This window comes from Eretmochelys imbricata, chromosome 2 (assembly GCF_965152235.1).
Source record: "Eretmochelys imbricata isolate rEreImb1 chromosome 2, rEreImb1.hap1, whole genome shotgun sequence".
Lineage (NCBI taxonomy): Eukaryota > Metazoa > Chordata > Testudines > Cheloniidae > Eretmochelys > Eretmochelys imbricata.
This window is the reverse complement of record NC_135573.1, coordinates 236198948-236222916: the sequence shown is the minus strand read 5'-3', so window position 1 is coordinate 236222916 and position 23969 is coordinate 236198948. Positions and strand designations below refer to the sequence as shown.

General features: G+C 37.6%; 1 protein-coding gene across 2 annotated transcripts in view; it reads right to left on the bottom strand.

Moving 5' to 3' along the window:
- Window positions 1–23969, bottom strand: part of YME1L1 (YME1 like 1 ATPase) — a 32091-nt gene that overhangs the window by 3930 nt on the left and 4192 nt on the right. The window contains exons 2-17 of one of the 2 annotated variants that reach the window (XM_077808254.1): window positions 23466–23597; window positions 20654–20816; window positions 16545–16643; window positions 15661–15770; window positions 14304–14454; window positions 14104–14211; window positions 13090–13172; window positions 11982–12072; window positions 10152–10304; window positions 7720–7852; window positions 6125–6187; window positions 5412–5524; window positions 4523–4678; window positions 3146–3297; window positions 443–569; window positions 266–339 (exon numbers count right to left, since the gene is read on the bottom strand). In XM_077808254.1, coding sequence (XP_077664380.1) covers window positions 266–339; window positions 443–569; window positions 3146–3297; window positions 4523–4678; window positions 5412–5524; window positions 6125–6187; window positions 7720–7852; window positions 10152–10304; window positions 11982–12072; window positions 13090–13172; window positions 14104–14211; window positions 14304–14454; window positions 15661–15770; window positions 16545–16643; window positions 20654–20816; window positions 23466–23597 — 1908 coding nt within the window. The remainder of the gene's footprint in view (window positions 1–265; window positions 340–442; window positions 570–3145; window positions 3298–4522; window positions 4679–5411; window positions 5525–6124; window positions 6188–7719; window positions 7853–10151; window positions 10305–11981; window positions 12073–13089; window positions 13173–14103; window positions 14212–14303; window positions 14455–15660; window positions 15771–16544; window positions 16644–20653; window positions 20817–23465; window positions 23598–23969) is intronic. The other variant, XM_077808255.1, reaches the window with a different exon arrangement.

Genomic DNA, 23969 nt, shown 5'->3' with positions numbered 1-23969 from the left:
AAAAAAAAAAAATCTTGTGAGCATGCATAAGCAGAAATTTGTTTGTTTAATGCAAGCGTATAGAACTCAAAAAGAAAACTCACTGTATAAAGGTCAAAAGACAAAGCCTGCATTTCAAATTAGCCAAATCACTAGTTACTATGTCAACAGAATTTCTTGATCTCTATATAGCTTGATCTTTCACAGCTGTGTGCACATAAAAGGTACAGAATCAGAGCAATAGCTATGACTCGGTATGACTAAGATTGAATTAATATGATCTTACCTTCTCACTCATTCCAAACCTAGTCACCATCAGCTTTGCTATTTTAGTAGCATTGTCAAAGTCACTGGAAGCACCTAGATATTAAAAACAAAATTTAAGTTAGAGTCAGCTAAACCAAAGTTACATAAACTTAATATCCATTGACAGAAGATTCTTTAGCCACAGATATCAACTGACCTGTTGTGATGTGATCACTTCCAAATACGAGTTCTTCTGCTACTCTCCCTCCCATACTAACATCCATTTGTGCAAGCAGCTGGGATCTAGTTTCACTCCACCTGTCGTTTTCTGGTAGCAAAGATACCTATAAAATGTAGAACTGGTCAGACTAAAATAAAATAGAGCATAAAACAGAGCAGTGTTAGGGCTTGTGTTTTTTTCTGGATTTATTAATTTCATTTTTCAGGGGCGTTTTTTTAAGCAATTTTTGAGTTTTATATAGATGTCTAAAAACCAGGGGTTTTCAGGGCTCATTAGTATATACTGTAATGAGCAATCTCTTTGTAACATTCCTTAGTACACTTTAATGCAGTCCTGTTTCAAATTGCACTATGTTAAAGCACACTAGGGGACTTTTAGTGCACACCAGCAGGGTCTCCACGGACCTATTAAAGATCAACACATTAGTTTGCTTTAAAAATCACACCCCCGTAGTCCACATTACTGCTCTGTGTAGACAAGGCCTAAGATACATGTAACTATTTTCAGTGTTTATTGGATAATTACCAATTTCTTTTCTTTTTTTTTTTTTTTTTTTTTTTTTAAACCAGAGGTGTTTTATTGGTAAAATGTAAAATCAGAAGCCCTAAGCAACCTACAGGTTGATATACCTAAGAACCAAGATCAGGGAACTACAAAATGACTAGTATCCCCACTATTCCCTAAATGTGTGCTGAGCACAGGTCAACTTGTCTGAGGGATATAGATTCATAGATTCCAAGGCCAGAAGGAACCATTGTGATCATCTAGTCTGACCTCCTGTACAACACAGGCCTTAAACTTCCAAAATAATTCTCGTATTCCTACAACATCCCTTTTTAAAAAACATTCAATCTTGATTTATTAGTAATTTTTGTTGTCAGAAGGGGGTCATGGTCCAATGAAGTTTGAGAACCACTGCCCTATTCTATACAGATTTCACAGGAGAAACCAGTGTTTCTCAAACTGGGGGTCCTGACCCAACAGAGGGTCCGGGGTGGGGGGTGGGGAGAGAAGGTTCGCAAGGTTATTGTGTGTGTTTGCGGGGGGAGGGGGGGGTCCGCAGTATTTCCACCTTCACTTCTGCATTCCTTCAGACCTGGGTGGCTGGAGAGCGGTGACTGCTAGCCAGGTGCCCAACTCTGAAGGTAGTGCCCCGCCAGCAGCAGCACAGAAGTAAGGGTAGCAATACCATACCATGCCACCCTTACTTCTGCGCTGCTGCCTTAAGTGTTGGGTCCAGACCCCTACAATTACAACACTGTGAAATTTCAGATTTAAATATCTGAAATCAAGAAATCAACACCATGAAATTGACCAAAATGGACCGTGAATTTGGTAGGGCTCTAATTATTATAGATAATACCATCTCTCTCTAGTAATGGACCAATACCATTGTCAGGATTCATTTGTTTCTATTATATTTAAAAACTCCTCATTGTGCTTTACTGTGCTGGCCATAGATTTCTCCTTGTGTCCCCTATCAATTTCTACAATTCCTAACTTCTGATTTATATTCATTACTGTCAACTTCCCCTTTCTTTAATTTGTTTGTTTTTACAGCTGCCTCCACTTCCCCTCTAAACCAGGTTGATCTTTTAACTAGTGCAGTCTTCTTTTTCAATTGGGACTTTCTGGGCATTTAGTAAGGTGTGCTTAAATTATTTCCTAACCCAAATTAGCCCTATTAAAGCACATGTATCACTGGTCTGGACTTTATTCTGCTTGCACATTATAAACATGATCAAAGTCATGATCACTTATACCCAAGCACCCATTAATTTTTAGTTCTGTGGTCAGTTGCTCTGTTAGACCTTGCCTTAATATAGAATTCCTCAGTGTTGACTGCAACACTTGAGGATGTTTTAGTACTGACAGCATGAGACCTCCAGTATATGTCACTCAAACTGAAGTCCCCCAGTCTCAACTTTTTTTCCTTACATGTTGTGAATAGGTGCATAAGGCAGTGGTCATCTTGTTCCCTAAAACTAATTTGGTGATCTATAGCACACACCAACTAATATCCCATCTTGTTCTGTACCTGTTTGGACACTGGTCCACATGCTTCCGGATCAATGTATTACGCTAGTTTGGCTGGATATTAAAAGACAAATATACACAATAGGGAACACGTCCCTTTTTGTTCAAATATCACCCAGCTCAGATTTCAAAGGACAGGATAGAAATGCTGAAGGGACAAGGTCTGTCCTAAAAGAAGAGCGAGCAAATTATTGAAGTTAGCAATATATTTTAGATAAAATATCTTTGGAGAAGTATTGGCTTGATACAAGGAAGTTTCTATAAAAGGCAGCTCTGCTTTTAAGCTTTCTGGGATTTTCTGGCTGTTCTAGAAGAGAAAAGGACCAGTACTAGTTCAGAATCATATCAAGACTTAATATTCCCTCCTTGCCTGTTTGAACCATTATTGATGGCTAGCTGGTCTGAAGCTAAAAGAGAAGTCTGTCTCTCTAACCCAGCTATAGGAAAAAGGAACAAAATGGAAAAAAGATTCAGAAGATTCTCTTTAAAAAGCTTATATTTCTATCATATATACATTAGTTTATTACAGTAGTTTTGCAATATCACGACATGCCTTTTATGTCACAGTGTTGCTGGGAAATTCCTTGAAAGTGCAAAAAGGTAAATAGTATAAATGTTAGGCTTATTTTTAAAAAACCTCACATGTCCAAGTGTTGGTCCTCGGGGCATGATTGTAGCTTTGTTGATTGGCATTGCATCTTTGGTATAATATGCAATTATAGCATGTCCAGATTCATGATATGCTGTGATTGTTTTGTTTTTATCGTCAATTTCTACACTTCTACGTTCAGGTCCTTAAAAACATATGAAAAGGAAGAGATTAATAAAGCTGCATAAAAGCACATGAAATTATCATTCAAACATGTTTACATACACACGACCGACATTTGAGGACTACAGTGAAATAAGAATCAAACTATTGTCATTAGATTTGTTACTGGGAGGAATTTTCAAAAAGGCTCAGTATTGGTCAAACCCCGTTCTCACTGAAGTCAATTTGACTTTAATGGGAGTAATGTGAGGCTAATTCCAAGTGCATTTGAAAATTTCAGTCCATCAAGTATAAAAGGATCAGAAGAGGTTTCTGGAATAATATATATGGGCTCAGGCATCTAAGTTTTACCTCACCACATGCAACTCAAACCAAATCTTGCTCCAGGGTTCTGATAATCTACCTCCCTTCTTTACAAGGAAGGAGCATATCTCCTTTAATTGATCCTTTGCCTCCCATTTATTTTTAAATCTGACGGCTTACTCATTACTGAAACAGTCCTTGCAGTATTAGCAAATCTCAGAAAATTTGTTTTAAACCGCGGTTAACATACTGTTAACCCTCTGATCCAGATGGGTCCTATCCAAAATTGAAGTGAACAGCAGAAGTGTACAGATACAGGTCATCCCCTTACTCCTCATCCTCCCCCAAAGCCTCAGTCATGTCACAACAGCATGCTTTACCTCAATCCAAGTATTCTTGTAACTGTATCTATGGTATAGTCTGGCTGAGTACATTACAGACAGTGCCATTGTTTATTTTTTGTACACTATTTGAATTTGTGAAAGATTACTGCAGTAGGTTGGAAACATGTTAATTTCTTCCTAACTTCAGCGCTTCTGAACACCCAAGCATGTTGGATATAATGATAGATGATTGCATCTAAAAGCCATTAGCCTTTATGGCCAGAGTAAGTTTCCCAATGTAGCACACTTACCATACAGAGCATTTGCTGTCAGTATCTGAGCCTGCCATGGCAACTATTATAAGCTTTGACCTAACTAGATAACATTACTGTACTTGAGGCTATTACATTATTAGAATATTATTTAGGTTTGCATTTGAAAGCATCTATCTCAGGACTTTCTAATGTACCACCATTGTAATTGGTAGGCACTAACCTAAAAACATCAGTCTAACTGAGAAGAATGTAGTTGAAACGGATAACGAAATGCAATAAACACACTCAAATACAAAATCACCACACTATCTTAAAAATTGTTAGTCTTGCATATGTAAAAGCCTACCCATGAGAATTTTGTCCTTTGAGAATTCCAGTTCCTTCATGGTTACCATATCTTTCCCATCAACAGCTGCCTTTAATGCAGCTTGGTTCACAAGATTTTCTAGCTCTGCTCCAGAAAATCCTACTGTACCTCGGGCGATTATTTCTGGATCAAGAGCTGTGTGCAAAAAAGAATAGATATTGATACCACCTATTATTTCCTTGCAAAGATTTTTTTTTCTGTTTATCTAACAATGTCAAAAAAGGGTTCGACATTTATATGAATGAGAATGCCTGGTTACAACAGTAAATATTAAAAAACAAGTTTTAGAAGGGATATGAACTCTCATGTCTCTGGATTTAGACACTCCTTTAACCATTGCGGATTAGAAGGAAGCTTTGCTTGGGGCAGGTTGTCCCATAACTGCCTATTGCAGGGTTTCTTGCACCTTCATCTGAGGCATCTGTTTCAGGTCACTATTGCTGACATGACAATGAACCAGATCAGGGGTTCTCAAACTTCATTGCATCGCGACCCTTTCTGACAACAAAAATTACTTCATGATCCCAGAAGGGGGGACCAAAGCCTGAGCCCTCCCAAGCCCTGCCACCCCGGGGGAGGGCAGGGGAAAACCAAAGCCCTACTTCCCCAGGCCGGGGAGCCAAAGCTGAAGCCCAAGGGCTTCAGCCCCAGGCAGGGGGCCTGTAACCTGAGCCCTGCCACCCAGGGCTGAAGTCCTCAGGCTTGGGCTTTGCCTTTGGCACTGGGCCCCAGCAAGTCTAAGCTAGCCCTGGCGACCCCATTTTAATGGGGTCACAACCCACTTTGGGGTGGAGAACAGCTGAGCTAGATGAACCAAGAGTCTGATGGCAAAAGATGTCACCCCATGCAACTAAATATTGATACTTACATTGATCATACTTTATTTTATTAAGGTACCATTTCAGAATTTCTGTTCGACCTTTCACATCTGGCCTTGGAACTGTAACTTGCATGTCAAAGCGACCAGGACGTATTAGAGCACTAAGAGAAAGGAAAAAGAAACTTAGTAAATAAGACATGCTTTAACATTTGAATATCAATGTTACTGACAGAGTGTTACAGCAACACATCTAATTTTCTTAATAAAATAGACACTTTGAGAAGACTTTCTCCCAGGAACACACCTCTCTCTCCACTTACCTGTACACTGCGGAAAAAGCGGATGTAGGTGTTTGTTGCTGGTTAACTTTAGATTAACAGAAATTGCTTTCTGCCATCAGGAGGTACAGTAATTTGTTTTGTATAGAATTACTACGAAAAATGTATATGCAGCTAAGGGGGTGATTCTTTACCAAGTTGTTAATGCATCATGGCAGATGGGGCACCCAGCCACCACTTTGCAAATTTTTACAATTCTTACTAGAAAACATGGTAATATTACTTATTTCCTCTAAATCAGTGGCTCTTAAATGTTACAAATTGGCCAGTCCCTACAGCTTTCCAGAGAAAAGTAACCTCAACATCATTTGTAAAATCTGAAGATTATCACAACTGCATCTAGTTACTTAAACAGCCCCCATCACTATACAATTGGAGATTTAATACACATTTGTGAAACTGGTACATAAACTTCATACTTACTTATCTAATGCTTCAGGGAAGTTTGTTGCACCAATAATAATAACTCCTTCATTAGGCTTAAAGCTTCAAAAAAAGATTTTAAAGGATATTAGTTTACAAAGTTAGATTCCTAAGCATTATGAAATTTTATTTAAAAAAACAAAAACCAAAAAAAAACAAGGACTGCCCACTTTTTAGCTAGTTTACTACTCCTGGCTCTTCTCTGGGCCAGCTGCAGTCAATTGGCCTTTCGGCGTGTGGAGTCCAATGAGGTATGAGCCATAAAGAACATAAGAATGGCCCTATTGGGTCAGGCCAAAGGTCGATCTAGCCCAGTATCCTGTCTTCCGACAGTGGCCAGTGCCAGGTGCCCCAGAGGGAATGAACAGAACAGGTACTCATAAAGTGATCCATCCCCTGTCGCTCATTCCCAGCTTCTGGCATACAAACATAGCCACATCAACCCAATGATTGTCTACAGGTCCCCTCTACCTGCTCATCCATTCCAGAAGACACAGCTCTGGAGGCAATCAATTGATAGATCATCATTAACAGGGACAAAGTGTCTTTATTTCCTAAAATGGAGCTTAAAGTTTGGTCTAAATAATGGAAAAGGGGTATTTTTCACCCCCCAAAATCAAACCTCTGTTTTGAAAATTAAAGTATTTTAGGCTTAATCAGTAACAAAAATAGCTTTTTTTAGGCTTCTGGCTTGAATGAGTTGATGTGAAACATCAGGTGCGTTTTTGTCCAACACCCTGAGTTAAGCACTATTACATAAAGATAGATGAAGGAACATTCCAAACCTGTACTGCCTGTCAAAGTGGCAAGATGCAGCCAAGCTCCCTAGGCCAAGTAGGGACACAGTTTTTTTTAGCTTATCCTTGAGGACAACATGCAGGTAGTAAGCACTTTTCAGCTTAATACTTCTATTCGGGGTGGAGGGGGTGTGAATTTAGATTTTATTTGGTTTAAACCCTTGAAACACTGTTCCTAGTTCTCAAGGTCTGTATCCCAGTAAGAACACCTTTCAAACGCATCTACTTGAATCAGAGGAAAAAGACAACGTTAAGCAAAGCTGGTGCACATAGCCCTTCTGGCACTTACTAAGCCATTGCCCCTGGGGCTAGAGGGGAAGGGATTATTCAACCCTGCAAAGAGAAAGCAACATTTCCATCACTACTTCCCCTTTCATTGGTAGCTTTAATTCCTGCTGGAGCTCTACAGGCACTAAACCAGCTAATGCTCCAACTCAGATTTCTCATTCCCCTGCTTCATCTTTCCCGCCTTTTTCTCTCTCTTTTTTTTTTTAAACCTTGCACCTCCTCCATCAAGCCCATTCCCCTCCTCGCCAATTCATCTGCTTTGCCACTTCAACCTGGCCCTCTCATATACTTTCCGCCACCAGAATCCCTGGCTCTACTGTTCTTGCTGGCATAAAGTGGTGATGAAATTGGTTCTAGGTATTATTTAAATTGTATAACCTTTAATCAAATCTCAATTTTGAAGAGATTCTTAACCTTAACTTTAAGAGAGGGAATATCTCATTCAGGTGTTTTAAAAATATCAATATAGACAAAGGTTGGCTCACTACAAAAGAACAAAAAAATACATACCCGTCCATTTCGGCAAGAAGTTGATTGATGGTCTGTCTTGAGTAAGGATGCATTGGAGACTCAATTCTCTTCCCGCCCACAGAATCCAACTCATCAATAAATATAACACAAGGAGCATTTGCTTTTGCTTCCCCTAACAAAGAAAATATTTTAAGAACATTTGAAATCAAAGTATTTCACATATTGAAACTAAATCCAATTTTCCCTATTATTTTAGGATTCTATTATTTCTAGTCTATTATTCCACTATTTTAGGACTCCATTTTTTTGCCAGCTGTCACCAGAATTGCACTTATTTCAGTCAATGAACTAACGTATTTGGGAAAAAGTCACCAAAGATTAAGAAATTCATATTTTAGATCATATGCTCACAAAAACTGTTTTTTAGTGTAAGTAGATGTAAAATTGTGACCCATTAAAACAGAAGACATTGCCAAGTTTGAGGAACTTTAAGTTGACCCACTGTATTGTACCTTATCAGCTATCTCACAGCAAAAGTTTCACCTTCAGAATTACAGGTATTAATTAATGCTCAAAAGCGATAGTCGTGGCCTTAGAAAACTCCCCAATAATCTAACATTCAGACCACAAATGGGTGCATACATACTAAGCATCACAGGTTGGCTTTATTTTCCTTCTAAATACCATCTGTTCAGGAAAACTTGCATCTACATATATGGGAAGGTGACTTGAGCAAAAGGACAAGTGTCAAGGCAAAAAGTCAGTATTTGGCCATACCAGTTTTCATAGTGCTTTAAAGCTCACACTCAGAGGCTATTGATTAAGAAAGGGGATATTGAGATGTTAGCAACTGTATTGGCCTTAATTTGATGAGGAGAGGAAGAAGTGAATAATCCCTTAATATATTTCCTATCACAAAATATTTTCTCCAATTCTTCAGACATATGGAGATGAAAAAAGGGCACACCTTAGTCAATTCTTGCTTTTCAGTATCTTCGAGGTAAGCATCACAGAGGAACGATTCTATTAAACTTAGATTTTATAAAACCTTGCGTTATCACAACTTCAGTTTTGGCCCAAAATTAGCCTACTCTCATGATAGACAAAAATATACTAAACAAGACAAATTAAACTGATTAATCCAATATTAAATGGATTAAAAAAATAAAAGTTAAACCCAATTCTATTTTGAACTGAGAGGGACACAGTCAACTTGATATCTACTCAGTTTAATAAATAAACCTAACTTACACAGCACTTTTCATCGAAAAATCTCAAAGCACTTTACAAGGGAGGGAGGTATTCTCCCAGTTGTACAGACTTGGAAACTGGGGCACAGAGGTGAAGTGACTCACCCAAGGTCACTCTGCAGGTCAGTGACAGAGTCAGGAAAAGAAACCAGCTTTCCTGAGCCCCAGTCTAGTGCTCCCTCCACTAGGCACATTTTACTTACTTTTTTAAGGAGACAAAGTTTAATGTAAAAGAAGTGAGTTTCAGGTACTACACCTGTGCCTAAGTCGCCTACCAGTTTGTAGTTTTACCACTTCCCCCAACTTTTAAAAAATGTTTTTTTCCGCTTGCTGTGTGAAAGTTACAAAAAGGAGAAAATTACTATACTGTGGAAAGAATGAAACTGGCTACACACACAGTCTTGTCAAAATATTATTTATTATAGCAAAGTAGCATCCACAATGTGCTAAGCACTGTACACACATTGAGGAAGACATATCCTACAACATGCACTTACATTTTAGAAAGAAAAAAAACAGATAAAGGATAAAGGCAGGCAACACAAGGAAAGTGTCAAGCTGAAGACTGACATCTTGTTTGTTACATTTTGTTTATATTTTATTTATATTAAAACTAAAAAAAAGTTCTTCCTTACTCATTACTAAGGTTACGATTTAGTCAGGGTATTTTTAGTAAAAGTCATGGACAGGTCAAGGGCAATAAACAAAAATTCACGGCCCGTGACTTGTACTATAAATACCTGACTAAATCCAGTCGCGGAAAATCACAGAATCCTTAACTTCCTTGACAGACACGAAACCCTACTCATTACATTTAGTAATGCTGGGACCTTGTGACAACAGCAGCTAAATAATATTTCAGACAGAATTATGATTTTAAGTGAACAGTGTCCCTTTGTCTATGAAAGACTGAGGTATTAAATAACTTACCAAGACACATTTCTACATGTGTTGGAAATAGTTTAAAATTAATGTTGACAGTTAAAAATAGTAGGTTTCTGCAGTTAATGGCCACTCATGAGTCCAGTTAGTCTCATTCATTTAAATGGAAAACTGGCCCAGAGTGGAAGTGTGTTTTGCCATGAGACATTGCTACTTTTCAGCAGCCAGGACTTTATGCAATTAACATATGTACTCCTGACATGTTTAAATAGCATCAGCAAACACCCAACTTCAAGTGTTAAAGGAATAGAAAACAACTGAACTGAAAAATTAACTTACTAAATAGATTTCGGATACGACTGGCTCCAACACCAACGAACATCTCATCAAACTCTGACCCAGATGCGTAGTAGAATGGAACATCAGCTTCACCAGCCACAGCTCGGGCAAGAAGGGTCTTGCCTGTACCCGGTGGTCCAACTAACAAAATCCCTGAAGAAAGATTTATACCATCATAAACAAACTGTTATACAGTAGCTCTCTCATACCTTCCAAGCCTTTTAAAAAAAAACCTTACAACTAGCTTCAATTATATCTTAACATTTAATTTCAAATATTGCTCAACCAAGATTTCAACATGGTTGCAGCACAGCAGGACTTAAGATTTACAGTTGATCTATTTATACTTTGATCCACATTTGAAGCATGGAAACAGCAGATCTGTAAATTTAAAAAGAAGCATACTGCCAAATAAAATCAGAAATCTAGATACAACAATATACAATACTATCATTACTGAAATTCTACCAATGTCAACTTTTTGATAAATATATTTAGGAAAAATTGGAGTTCTGTTAGACTTGCTCAACAGTGTTGCCCTTTCTTACATTTGAGAATTTTCCCCATTTAAAAACACAATCTACTATGTAGATTGAGTCATGGTCCTGTGACTTGTTAAATTATGAATATGATCAACAATATGATCTCTATAAAGTAGGGTGGGTTAATGAGACTCATTTAAATTTTATAGAAGATTTAAAGCCTGTCTATATGAATTAAAGAGAAAAACAAAACCGTTTAAAACATAATTATAACCTTATTTCAAATGTCAGATGAAAATAATTTGACAGAGTACAAATTCCCTTTTCCCCTGTGTAAGTGAGCAATCAACTGCCATAAATGCCATAACTTAAGGCCAGTGTATATTAGACGATTGAGCCATTGTTGAAAATGGGTTTCAGTTATGAGTGCTTCTAACCTGTTACTGAAAACAGTTCAAGTGGCAGCGCATATGTGGCAAGCCCATTTCACACGCCTGAGATTTGGTGGTGGTCAAACTCAAGACAAGTTCCAGCAAGTATTAGGTTATACTTGCTGAAATGGTGGTAACCATTGTGTCCAGTCTAAACCATTTTCTATACCAGTTCATGGCAACAAGGAGAGGCAAGCCATTGTCAACAACTGTTCAATTTCCTAACAGACTAACTTTTAGGATGAAAAGAACCATTCCATTCTAGCCCACTAATTTCTTAAACTTTTTTTTTTTAAAAACTCATAGCCTTCCATTTTTTTCCCCAAGATTCTCATTTCTCACATTTGGGCTTAGACAACACAAGAGTTCTGGGGGAGTTTCAGCAAAAGTGGCTGAGCCCTTTTAAAGTTAGAGCATAAATATTGCTTCTTTTTTAAACATATTAAGATTCTTTTATTAACTCAGGTGATTTTAAGCTATAAACATACCACAGATTCAATGCTCAATGAGCACAAGTGCCTTTGATACGATCAAAATTTCGTTCACATAGAGTTACAAGTGACAAAGACAAAACACATCTACTATATACAATACCAATTTTTACTACTTAAAAAAACCTGTTACCTCTCATATCACAACGGGGTAGGTAGGAATCTTGGCATGGTATAGATGATATATGCTACACTGTAGCCGTATAACACACTGGTGTAGTTTGAAAAGTCAAAATGGCTGAGAACTTAATATCTGGATGATGATAGACAGCAAAGCCCAGTGAGGATTGAATCTAGTAATATTCTAAACAAAGAGTTTGCAACCATTCTGGTAGCTGTATCCATTGCTTCACACTGACTCAGACATTCAAGGCTTCAACGTGACATTTCAGGAATCTTATTATATAAATTAGACAACGTTCTTACCTTTTGGAAGTTTACCTCCCAGGACAGTAAATTTCTGTGGATTTTTCAAGAATTCTACAACTTCCTGTAATTCCTGCTTTGCTTCTTCCACCTACACATTAAAATATGCCAGGAAATGTGACAAAGTAGTTATAAAAGATTGCAGCTATTTTGATACAGTTACAAATAATTGTGGACAAAAAATGTGGAAGTAGTCCGTGCTTGGAACATGAGTAGATATGTTCAGATTGCAGCAACTGCTCACACAAAACAATGGACTAGGAAAATGCATTAAATGCAGTGTAGACCTTAATGCTTCAAAAAGAAAGCATAATATTTTATATTGTCCTCACGATACAAAAAATAAAAACAATCAAATTCTATAACAAAGTGGAGTATTACTAAAGTTAATGGCCACGTTTTCTCCAATGAGACTATCACAACTATTTATTTCAGATAAATCAAAAATTTTTGCAGTAGAGATTCAACAGGAATTTAGAGTGCAGGCAAATAACTACCCATTGAAATAGCTCCCTATTAAGAAGATTAGGGGAATCAGAAACAAATGCCTTCTGACGTTTTAAGCACCTAGAGTAGCCTTCTTCAGTGGTAATTCTGGCTTAGTAGAGACTGTGCTGTCCTTAAGCATTCATTCCCAACATCTGGTAATACTTGAAGCTTGTGGATGCAGACATGTCACTCACCACAGTGGCAACAAAAATATACTTATGCTTGGCTACTATAGTTTGAGAATGTTAGTTTGTGAAATAATCTATTCCAGGCACCAGGAAGATAGAACATACACCACGGACTTCCCCCTCAACCCATATTGCCTACAGAAAACAAAAATCAGTTGGCAGCTACTTCCCTGGACTCTAAAACCTTGTTGCCTCTCTACTAACTATAGAACAATTTGGAAATGCAATGCTGGTCTTCACTTCCTTGCTTTTCTAGGTTTATGATTCATTCACAGTGCAGACCTAATTCTATCATTCTATAGCCAGTCCTATAAAAACAAGACTTTTAGCCATGGGCTACCACTTTTAGGAAATACCTGCAAGAACCCATAATTTATCAGGGTCTCAGTTTGGCAACAAGCGATCCACGCAAAGCTAATTTTTTAACTTACCCCTTTAACATGTTCAAAGGTGACATTTTTCATCTGAATAGGATCAACTGCTGCATCAAGCCCAGATGTTGTCCGAAAGCGTACTGCAGGCAAACCAGAAGGGGGGATGTTTCAGTATACAAGATGCCATTTAATTCCAAGACTACATATATTATATTTTTAATGGATATGCACAGTTAATCTGCCTGTGTTATGCCATCCATATCTTTTTTTGAGAGCAATGTTTCCATTTACAAGTGTCCAGCTATAATAAATATTTTAATAGCTTCATTTTGTAGAACAATTAAGGTTTAGATTTTTTCCACATATATTTAATAGCTATATGAACTGAATTCAGTGGTTATGAGAGAGATTAACCAATTGCTTTTTGGTTCATTTTAGAGATCATTCCTCAACAGCTCAGGAAGAAGTCCTGTCTCCACAAAAAAATATACATGGGTAGTTGTACAAACTTCCCCACAATGCCACAACAATGAATCTCACCTCTGTTCCAGAGGGATCACCCCTAAATATGGAACTGTAGTCCAATATTGACACATTCAGCCTTTGGCCATTCAGATGAGATAGCTAACAAGCATAAATTTATGATGATGCTTTTGACAACATAAGCACCTGGTCACTAGAAGCTAGGCGAGATCACATGAGAGCCACCAAATGGCAAGAAGTCTTTTTCTCACTACTGACCCGAATGAGAACAGATCGACCTAAATTCTGGGTCGCATTACTTATTCGGCTCCCTCCACTCTCATTTGCAAGAGTTTTATCAAGAAAGTCAAGAATTGACAGAGTATCAGAGTAAGAAAAAAAAATTACTTTACACATTTGTAGTTATCTTTTGAAGTGCTGAATGCAAAAGCAATAAATATTGCTTAAATTCCTTTGGTATTTTGAAACCAATCACAATACACTAAATAATCACAATACAAAGTACAATACACATTTTACTTAATGTTCAACCTGAACACAAAGAAACTGAGTAAAGCGAAAGGTTAAAGGAATAAAAAGTTAACAAACCAGTATCAGAAAAGGAGCCTTTACCAGATAAAAATGGGGTTTTTGACAAGCCATAAATACCAAGCAGTAACAAAACAAGGAGAAAAAGACGTGTTCGTCTTAAGGAATCTGTAAAAGAAAAAAAAAATTTTTTTAAATACGAAGAAATAAACTACTTACCAAAAAACAGAATGTGATGGTATTACGGTAAAGCAGCTTACCATTTGTTCTTTGCGTCAGTGCCTGTGCTTTCAAAAAGCCCTCAGCAAAACCAGTTTTAAATGCATCTTGATGAGCTTCAGGTACATTTTTTGTTTTCACTAACTTGTCTAAGCTTTCAACATCAGATCCTCGGTCTCTCAAAAGGAGTCCCTAAACATACATTGCACACTAATATTAATTTGTATTCATTTTGATAGAGAGCCAGTTTTCATGCAGAGCAAAAACGATAGTGAATTGGCTTCCTGACATGCAAGTTTTTCAGTGAGGAACTGTCAGACATTAGCAATATTCATTTGTTTTCAGTTTACAAAATGTTATACAGTAGAACCTCAGAGTTACAAACACCTTGGGAATGGAGGTTGTTTGTAACTCTGAAACGCTTGTAACTTGGACCAAAAATGTTATGGCTCTTCTTTCAAAAGTTTACAACTGAACATTAACTTAATACAGCTTTGAAACTTTACTACGCAGAAGAAAAACACTGCTTTTAACCATCTTGAAACAAGCACAGAAACAGGTTCCTTACCTTGTCAAATCATTTGGTTTTTTAAACTTTCCCCCTTTTTTTTTTTTAGTAGTTTGCATTTAACACAATACTGTATTTGAGAGGTTTTGTTTTTGTTTTCATTTTTGTGTCTCTGCTGCCTGTTTGCATACTTCCGATTCCAAATGAGGTGTGCAGTTGACTGGTCAGTTCATAACTCTGGTGTTTGTAAATCTGAGGTTCTACTATACGGGGCATCCGTGACAGAGGAGCTATTCCAATAACAAAATTTACTGGCTACTCCAAGATTTGGGTCACTGGGTTTACTGCATTAGATTTCTGCAAGTTAGCTTTAACTCAGGAAGACACATCCTGTTCAGGTAAGCATGCTACAACGTTAAAAAGACATCAGCCACCAAAGTAGCTATTCTTAAAGCAGTAGCCAAGTTACAACTGCTATAGTACAAAAAAAGCACCATTTATAAGTGAAACCACTCACTGAATTTCTACATTTAGGAGTGCTTCACTGGTCTCCAAGATTATTTTGTAATTTATTTTAAAAATAAAGTCAGAAGCAAAATATTTTATTTTGGAATTAAAAATTTACTCTTTTAGGTTTTCAACCTGCTATCATTACAAGATGTAATAGATTTGGGGATCCTTATATCAGCAATAGTAGAGCAAGTCCTGGATGCAGGATTAAGGAGGGGGAAATGGAATTCTTTCAATTCATTCAAGTTATAAGATCTAGGAAGATTTTCCTTTCAATAAGTGAGAACATTACTGATCATTCAGTAATGAAATGTCATGAGTTAAGTCTTCAATTTCTTCACAGTAGTCATGATCTCAAAAATGTAGCTCTTTGTACTTGCCTTTACAAATGAAGGGGACACATTTTCTGTTTCTGCAAATCGTTCAGGTGTCGACTGCAGACGTCTTGCTCTTGATTTCAAAGTCTTAAAACCCCGAGACTGTATGAAAACTTAAACAAAAACACTTTCCTTTAACATCATATTTCCTGTTTAAGCAGAGAAGGAATTTGTCAAACAAATCAAGGTTACACCATATTTGTAGGTTCTTCCTGTCTTATTTCTCCAAAGCCTCTTACAAATGATACTCTTTGTTTTTGTTATTTATGCAATAAATATATAAGCGACTATACTAAAGGTGCTAGGTGACAAGAATAAATCACTAGTCACTTCAATTAGTCTTAAAGTTTTATCTGAGCCTTTGAATGGCTACACTCACTCCAAAAAGCCTCTTGCAACCCAAGTTCCCCAATTAATACTAAAATCGTTCTGAATCCCTCAGCATATTTAATTAAATGAACTGCAATCCTACTACAAAACCAAAGGAGAGCGACACAAGTTACATCTTAAAGCTCACTAGCACTAACGTCAGATTGAATTTACTTATTTGACTTAAAAGATGAGGGGGTATAGGTCCTCTTCAATAACATAACCAAGAATTTCACACCTTAAAGCAAGGTCTATTAATGATGTCATATTTATTGACTTTACCAAGAAACCATGTTTCTAAAGATCTCTTCTGATTTAACACCCCAAAAACTCGTAAGAATAGAAGTCCCTTAGGATGACTTTTTAAAAAAGTAAAGTACCAAATTCAAGTAAGTTTGCCAATATTTGCTGAATGCCCCCTTTACTCAAACTAAGTAGAATTTCCTAGGGGAAAAAAAAACATGATGTAAGTTAAAAACAAATTAACTGATCTCATGAGGTAGTTTCTTGCTTCATACCTGGCCAGTGCTGAAGGTCTGAACACACACGCTGGAGGGGACTAGGATGCTGTCTGTATAAGTAAGAAGTGCGTAAAGTTCTAAAGACATCCATGAAACCTAGAAAAAAAGATTCAACAACATAAGCATGATTTCCATTTTAGGTACATGATATTTCACACTAGACTTTTTACTTAGACTAAATTATTCTTAATTATGTTGAATCCAAATGTCTACTTTATTTATATCTGGTCACTTGAAGTTCCAGCACAGAATAATAAAGAAACCATTACTAACAACATATATTGGGAATTACTGAATTTCCTCATTTTGGACACTTTCTCAGTACGCTAGAATCCTTTTAATTAGAACTTCCAGGTGAAAACAAATATTCCAGCTAAGACTCAGGATCCTGCAACTGCACAGGAAAATCCCAGTTAACTGGACTCTCACAGGATTTCTGTGTTGAGACTCATTTCATGAATGGATTTAAAAATAAGGTATGTACAAAGCATTAAGACATTTTAAGATGATACTAAGATATATTTGATTTGTTTAATAGTTGCAGTATAGCATGGAGGCAACAAGAAGTGGAAAAGGGACAACACAGCAAGAAATGCGTCAGCAAATACCATTTCAAAAATGTTACCTATTGTGAATAGATAGCATACCACAAGCATGTCACATATCCATTGTTCAGAATAGCGCTACTCAGACTGAGGTTCACAAGCCACAAGTGACTCTTTAATGTGTTTTCTGCCGCTCTCTGCGACACATGATTTTAAAACAATGTGTGATTTAATTATTAACCAATCAAAATGCTTTTACTATATTATTTTATTGGTTAATAATACTTGGTCAGTCATTTTGCTGTGAGAATTTTACATATATAAAAAATATATAGTAAATGAAACAATGAATTCACACTACTGTGGCTCTTTGTGGTAGCGCTGAACGCTAATTTGGCTTCTGAAGCACTGAGATCTGAGTATCGCTGGTTTAGTGTCAATGAAATGCATTCTACTGCTAAGAAACTGATTTCAACATCTCCATTAGGCAGGCTTCAAAGGTGGCACAGATATGGTCCACAAAATGATGATTCAGGGACCATGAAGCCAAATATATATTTGTAAGCACATGTTCAAAGAAGATATTTATATAAATTGGTTAAATCTAAGGATCATTCTGGGCCATCTTCTTAAATGTACCTAAAGGGTATATTAAAATACAAAAAACGCTTATATTAATGAAACATTAAGGTAACATTTTAAATGCTCAAAAGCCTGGAAATGCAAAAGTTAGAGTTAAATGTACAACCTTAATTGTGCACCCTTGTATGTATGTATGTATTACTATATAATCTTTAATTATGAGCACATATATAAATGAAGTTGTAACAAGATGTAAGAGTAACAGCGAAAAGCAGTGTGAGCTGGCATCCTGCATAAGTGTTTACAATTGTGGAACTTTCAAAGCTCGTTGTCAGCAGTACTTCATTAACACAGCTAAATTAAAAATACACTCTGGTAAAGAAATTACACCTAAAACTCAGGAAAAGTTTTGTAATATTTAGGCTGATTCCACCTAATTCTCAATTTTGGTATCCAAAGCCCTTAGGCAACTTTACAAATCTTAGCCTTAAAGTTTAAGAAATAAGTAAGGATAAATCACTAAAAAGCTAACTAAACTTCTACATAAGATAGTAAAATATTTCATCTTGAATCTTGGTGGTTTATTTCAGTGACATAAGGACATGCTGTTAAACAGAACTTCTACAAGAAAATAAAATATATTCTGCTTTCAGCTGTTACAATGAGCTTGCTTCAGTCCTGAAGCAGTTTCTACTATTCTAAGATTTCTTTCCCCTACACTGGAGTTTTAGCAGCTCTTCAGCCTGTGGCAGGGCTCCTCTCCCACCAATAGCTCTACCCAGGGCACGTCTACACTATAAACTTAAGTTGACCTATGTTAAATAAACTTAAAGCCACCGCAACTGTGGTGGTTCATATTCACACTGCCCTTCTGTCAGTGGTGCATGTCCTGGAGCGCTTCCACCAACTTAAGAGGGGCAATGTGAGGGGGTGAGAGCCAGGGCTCTCAGCTCTGCACACAGCTCCCCGCCAGGAGCCCAGCTCCTCCCTACCCCCTGCTGGAAATGGGGACGCCACACTGGGCTTCTCAGCTCCCTGCTGGGAGCCAGGCAGCTGCACTGCGCTCCAGGCACAGAGCTCCCCCCTGGGTGCAGCCATGCTCCCAGTGGGGACCAGGGAGTCAAAAGCCCAGGGGGGCAGCCCAGATGTGAGCAGGGAGCTGTGAACCTGGACGGCAGCCCAGCAGGGAGTGGGGAGCCAGGACCGCAGGACTCCCTGTGGGGAGCCTGGGCGGCAGCCTGAGCAACACCCTGGGTTGGAGCAGACTGGGCAGCAGCCGAGCTGGGAGCTGACTTTCTTGTCAATTCACAGCTCAAGCAGAGCCTTGAAACTGACAATGACTGTCAATAGATGTAAGTAATACAGCGTCTACAGGGACACTGCGTCGCCTTAACTACACCAACGTAAGCTCTACGCCTCTTGTGGAGGTACCATGTCAGCGTACTAGAGCACTTACATGGGCAGGAGCAAGGCTGTAATATGTACACTGACATAATTAGGTCAATGTAAGCTGCCTTACATCGACCTAATGCTGTTGTGTAATCAGGCCTCTGTCACCCTAAGTGAAAAGATCGATCTTATGAACTGGACTTTCATAGCTCTGAAGACTCCAAAAACCTTTGTAACTCTCCCCTTTCAACCGGGGACTTGTCTCTGCAAGTTATTTCTCCCATTTATACCAACTCAGGATGCAGTTCCTTTAGTACTTCTGTTCTGAGGCTAGCCTCGAGCTGATTTCCCCCTTCCTAGTCTCCCAACTGCTATGCTGTGGAGGCAGCAATTTAGATACCAGTTAATTGCTTCCGCTGCTAGTGCAATCAGGACACTTCTACCAAGACCTTGCTTCTGCAGCAACATTCCTTTTGAATTTGGCAGAAGAGTCAAATGATAAGGCCATCATCAAAAAAAAAAATTGGGGGGTTGGGGGGGTTTAATAGACACCCAGATTCTAGAGCCAGAAGGTACCACTAAGATCATCTAGCGTGAACTCCTGCATAACACTGACCATAGAAATTCCCAAGTTCTTACATTATTTTCTGTAATGACACAGTTAGCAACACATACTAACAGTGAAGCCAATCTGAATTCCTTTTCAACTCATATCAACATTTCTGTAGTTTAAAAGCTATAAAAATCCTTCAGAGAAAAGGAGGACTTTATCTAGACTGACACATCATATTCAGAGACAGATACACTAGTAGTTACACTCAGTTTCTCCTTCCATTCACTGAGTTTAAGGCTTTGTCTGCGCTAAAAGGGAAAGTCGATCTAAGTCACGCAATTTGAGTTACGTGAATAGCGTAATTCAAATTGACGTAGCTTAGATCCACTTACCACTAGATGCACGCTATGCTGTGTCGCTGTGAGATGCTCTCTCGTCGACTCCCCTTACTCTTCTCAATCTGGTGGAGTACCGGAGCCGACGACCAAGCGACTGGCGGTCAATTTAGTGGGTCTTCACTAAACCTGCTAAATTGACCCCCAGTGGATCAATTGCTGCAGCCTTGATCCCAGGTTGTAGTGTAGACAAGCCCTAACTGGTAAATGAAACTAGCAGCTCAGTCCTGCCATCAGATAAGAGGGTTGCATTTGCCTCAATGTTAAATTGATAAAATTAGCTACTACAGCTGAGCTGAATATCAGACTGAAGAAAAAAACTGAACTCTAAAATAGCTAAGTCTCACAATCTGACTAAAACACTGAGCGTGACTGGAAATACACTACAAGATATTCAACAAACTCAGAGGAAAACTCTACAAATTATCTGTATAGCAAATGACACTGGTATTCTGACTGTTTTTTTCTATGGACAGTTCCAGTAGATTGTGGTTTAAAACAAACTAAGTAATTGTATAAAATAATGACCTATGGCTTGATTTACCATGGTTTCAGCTTGAAAATTTAAGAGCGACAGCTTTCACTAGACCCGTTTTTATTTCTGTTGAAATGGTAATACTGACATACCACCCCGGAACATACCATGTTTATTTTCAAAGAAGGACTGTGCAGAGATATAGGATGTATTCCACTGGGAAGAGATTTTGTTTTCTGTACAATAGCCAGGAAGCAACCTGTTCACTAGTTCATCGAGCTGGCTAACTTTCAAGTCGGACAATCCCAGGTCTCTCAGATTCAGAACAGTCTGTAAAGCAATAAGAGAAGTATTCTAATATTTAATAACATCAGGTTTCAGAGTAGCAGCCATGTTAGTCCGTATTCGCAAAAAGAAAAGGAGTACTAGTGGCACCTTAGAGACTAACCAATTTATTTGAGCATGAGCTTTCGTGAGCTACAGCTCACTTCATCGGATGCACCCACGAAAGCTCATGCTCAAATAAATTGGTTAGTCTCTAAGGTGCCACTAGTACTCCTTTTCTTTTTTTAATAACATCTGGTCACCTCATGAAAAAAAAAGTGCTAAGAAGGAGATATTTTCACAGAATTACTGATACAGCTTCAACTATCAGATTTTTAAAGAAGAAAGAATTTTAAAGTGAAAAACACATTTTAGATGGAGAAAAATAGGAAGACAATTAAAAACTCTAAGAGAAAAATTAAACCAGTTATTGATATAAAATAACCTTCTGTAGTATGCCATCCTGTGTGTATTAATCAGAGTGTGCTTGTTTGCTAATATATAGCCATTTGTCTGCTTAGTCCATGCTAAGAATGTTCTCTTCATATTTGAAAGCAAAGTAGATTGATTTAAGTCAAAGTGAATTAAATCACCAATTTTAGTCATGATTTAAGTCAGCAGTCAAGAAACCTTGATTTAAATAGTCAATTTTAAATCCTGTTTTGTATTTGTACTTCTCATTTTCCTAAAGAAAAAGTTGATTCTTATTAGTTGGTAATCATTAAAACATGCTGAACAGCAACCAGCTATAGCCTTAACACTAAATTTGGTGGTACTTTTTGCTACCAGGACGATACACATCTATACACATTTAGGTAAGCAATTATACAGCTTAACGTAAAAATTAAGAATGTGAATAATGTTAATGTTACGTTAAAAAAAATGGTGAATGCCGCATTTCTAATTTATTGGATGATTGTTATCTTGTGATTTGTTTCAAGCTTTATTTGGATGGAAACTGGTATTCAATTACATGCACACAAACATCATTTCAAAGTTGTTTTATTAATTAAAAACAACTACCTTAGATGTGCTGAATATATAGGAAAAAAGTTTAACAAAACATGTTTGGCATTTAAAACTGACTGGTTTATTAAACAAAGTATTAACTGTAATTAGTGAACTGATTGTTTCCGGTCACCATGTCCTTCAAGATTTTATAATTAGTAGATCTCATCCTCTCATGCATAGTTTCTATTTATAGATTGGAAGAGTAAAACAGGCTTTCCTGCTTGTTCAACTCCCAATTATTTTCTTAACTTTCAACGAATTAGTCATTCAACTGAACTATTTGAATAAAACGTAAAAGAAAATATTTTCCCTGCACTCACAAAAGAGGCTATTGCTGTCAAAAGCTGGTTTAGCACTTCAAACTCTGGCTCCAGGTGCTTACCCAGTGATTTCCCATCAGTTCAGTAGTCTGACTTTCATTAAAAAACTTTAGTAACCACATGTACTGCTTACTATTTTTTTTAAATCGAATGTGAATTACTTTAATATATTACAGTAAATTCTGCTAACGTAATTTAATGTTAAATAACTTTATATTTGAAAAGATAGATTCAATATAAATTAAAAAATCTGATTTTTATAAAAATATCTATTTTTATTCATGTTTTCTACTATTGTTCTGGTTTGAGCACACAGATGCATTATTTTCCTGCCCCTCTCAGCATCCAGCATCTCTCTAATCTTTGAGATGTTGCTATTTTGTCAGAGAGAAGAAAAATCCCCCAAGAATGTGCAACAGCAGCTATCCACTAGTCAGAATGACTGAGGTGCAGAATCTTCTGCAATTTCTGGCTTTTTTGCCAGTCTTTTTTTTTTGGGGGGGGGGGGGGGGAAAGGGGGGGTGAGAAATTGAGGAAATGTGCATATTGGATATTTCACAGTGGTTTTAAAAAATTACAGAAACTGAACAATTGTAGAAACCCAGATAAACAAGCTCTGATCGCTGTTTTGTATAATCACACTGAAGGGAAAGGGATTTTGTATTCATGGCTCAAGCACAGGGAGTCATGCCAGTGTTGGCAGTCAACGTACATATTACAAACTAGAATTTGGCTCTTTGCCTCATTTGTGCCTATTTGGGAGGGAGGAGGAGAGAGACCTTATCCTATCAAACAAAATATTTACCCTTTTGTATGAGTAAAATGTTTCACTTGTTTTCTGATTAATTATGCATAAGCCAGTTAATATGACAAAACTAGAACTGCAGAACACTGATCTTACACTAGCATCAGCTCAAAACCCATGATGTTCTACCTGGCAAAGATGGATTCTTGATCAAGGCTGTCAAACATACATCCCATATGATGACCTCATGTAGCTCACACAAAACATCCATATTCTACAGCAGGGGTGGGCAAACTTTTTGGCCCGAGGGCCACATCGGGGTTGTGAAACGGTATGGTGGGCTGGGTAGGGAAGGCTGTGCCTCCGCAAACAGCCTGGCCCCTGCCCCTTGACTGGCCCCTTCAGAACCCGCGATCCATCCAACCCTCCCGCTCCCTGTTATATCAAACATACTACACTAGCTGTAAGATAGCAAATTGTATGTAAACTTGACAATTTAAAAAAAAAAAAAAAAAAAGAAAAATCTTCAGACCTCATTTAAATGTAAATATAATCCCGTCTCTCCAAAATTCTTATTACCTCACTGCTTTGAGCATCATGTTCTGGGGCTGTATCCCTCTGTAGAGACTGAATAGATGCTGTGCTGACAGAAGTAGCTGAGGTTTTTGGTGAATGGAAGGCATTGATGAGGTGACTCAGAGGAACTGTAACCTGGTAGAAATGAAAGATTAATGTAATCAATTACACTAACAGAATATAATGCCATACATGAATTTTCTTTTCAGTATTTAAATATCTAAATACATTCCCATCTCAGATACTGTATAAAATGATGATCTTATACAGTGCCTTCTAAGTTAAGTTCTCAACATGCTTTTTGAACTTTGCCTCTAAGGTACAAGGGGTAGATATCTCCATTTTACAGATGGAGACACAAAGAGTTAATGATCATCAGACAGTAAAAAAGCAAGACAGATTAAGTCACACTGGCAGTCTACCAAAGTAGGAAACAGAACCCAGGTTGCCTGATGTACAAAACATGTTAGATACTCAAACACAGAGTAGGGGGAAAAAAATCAACTT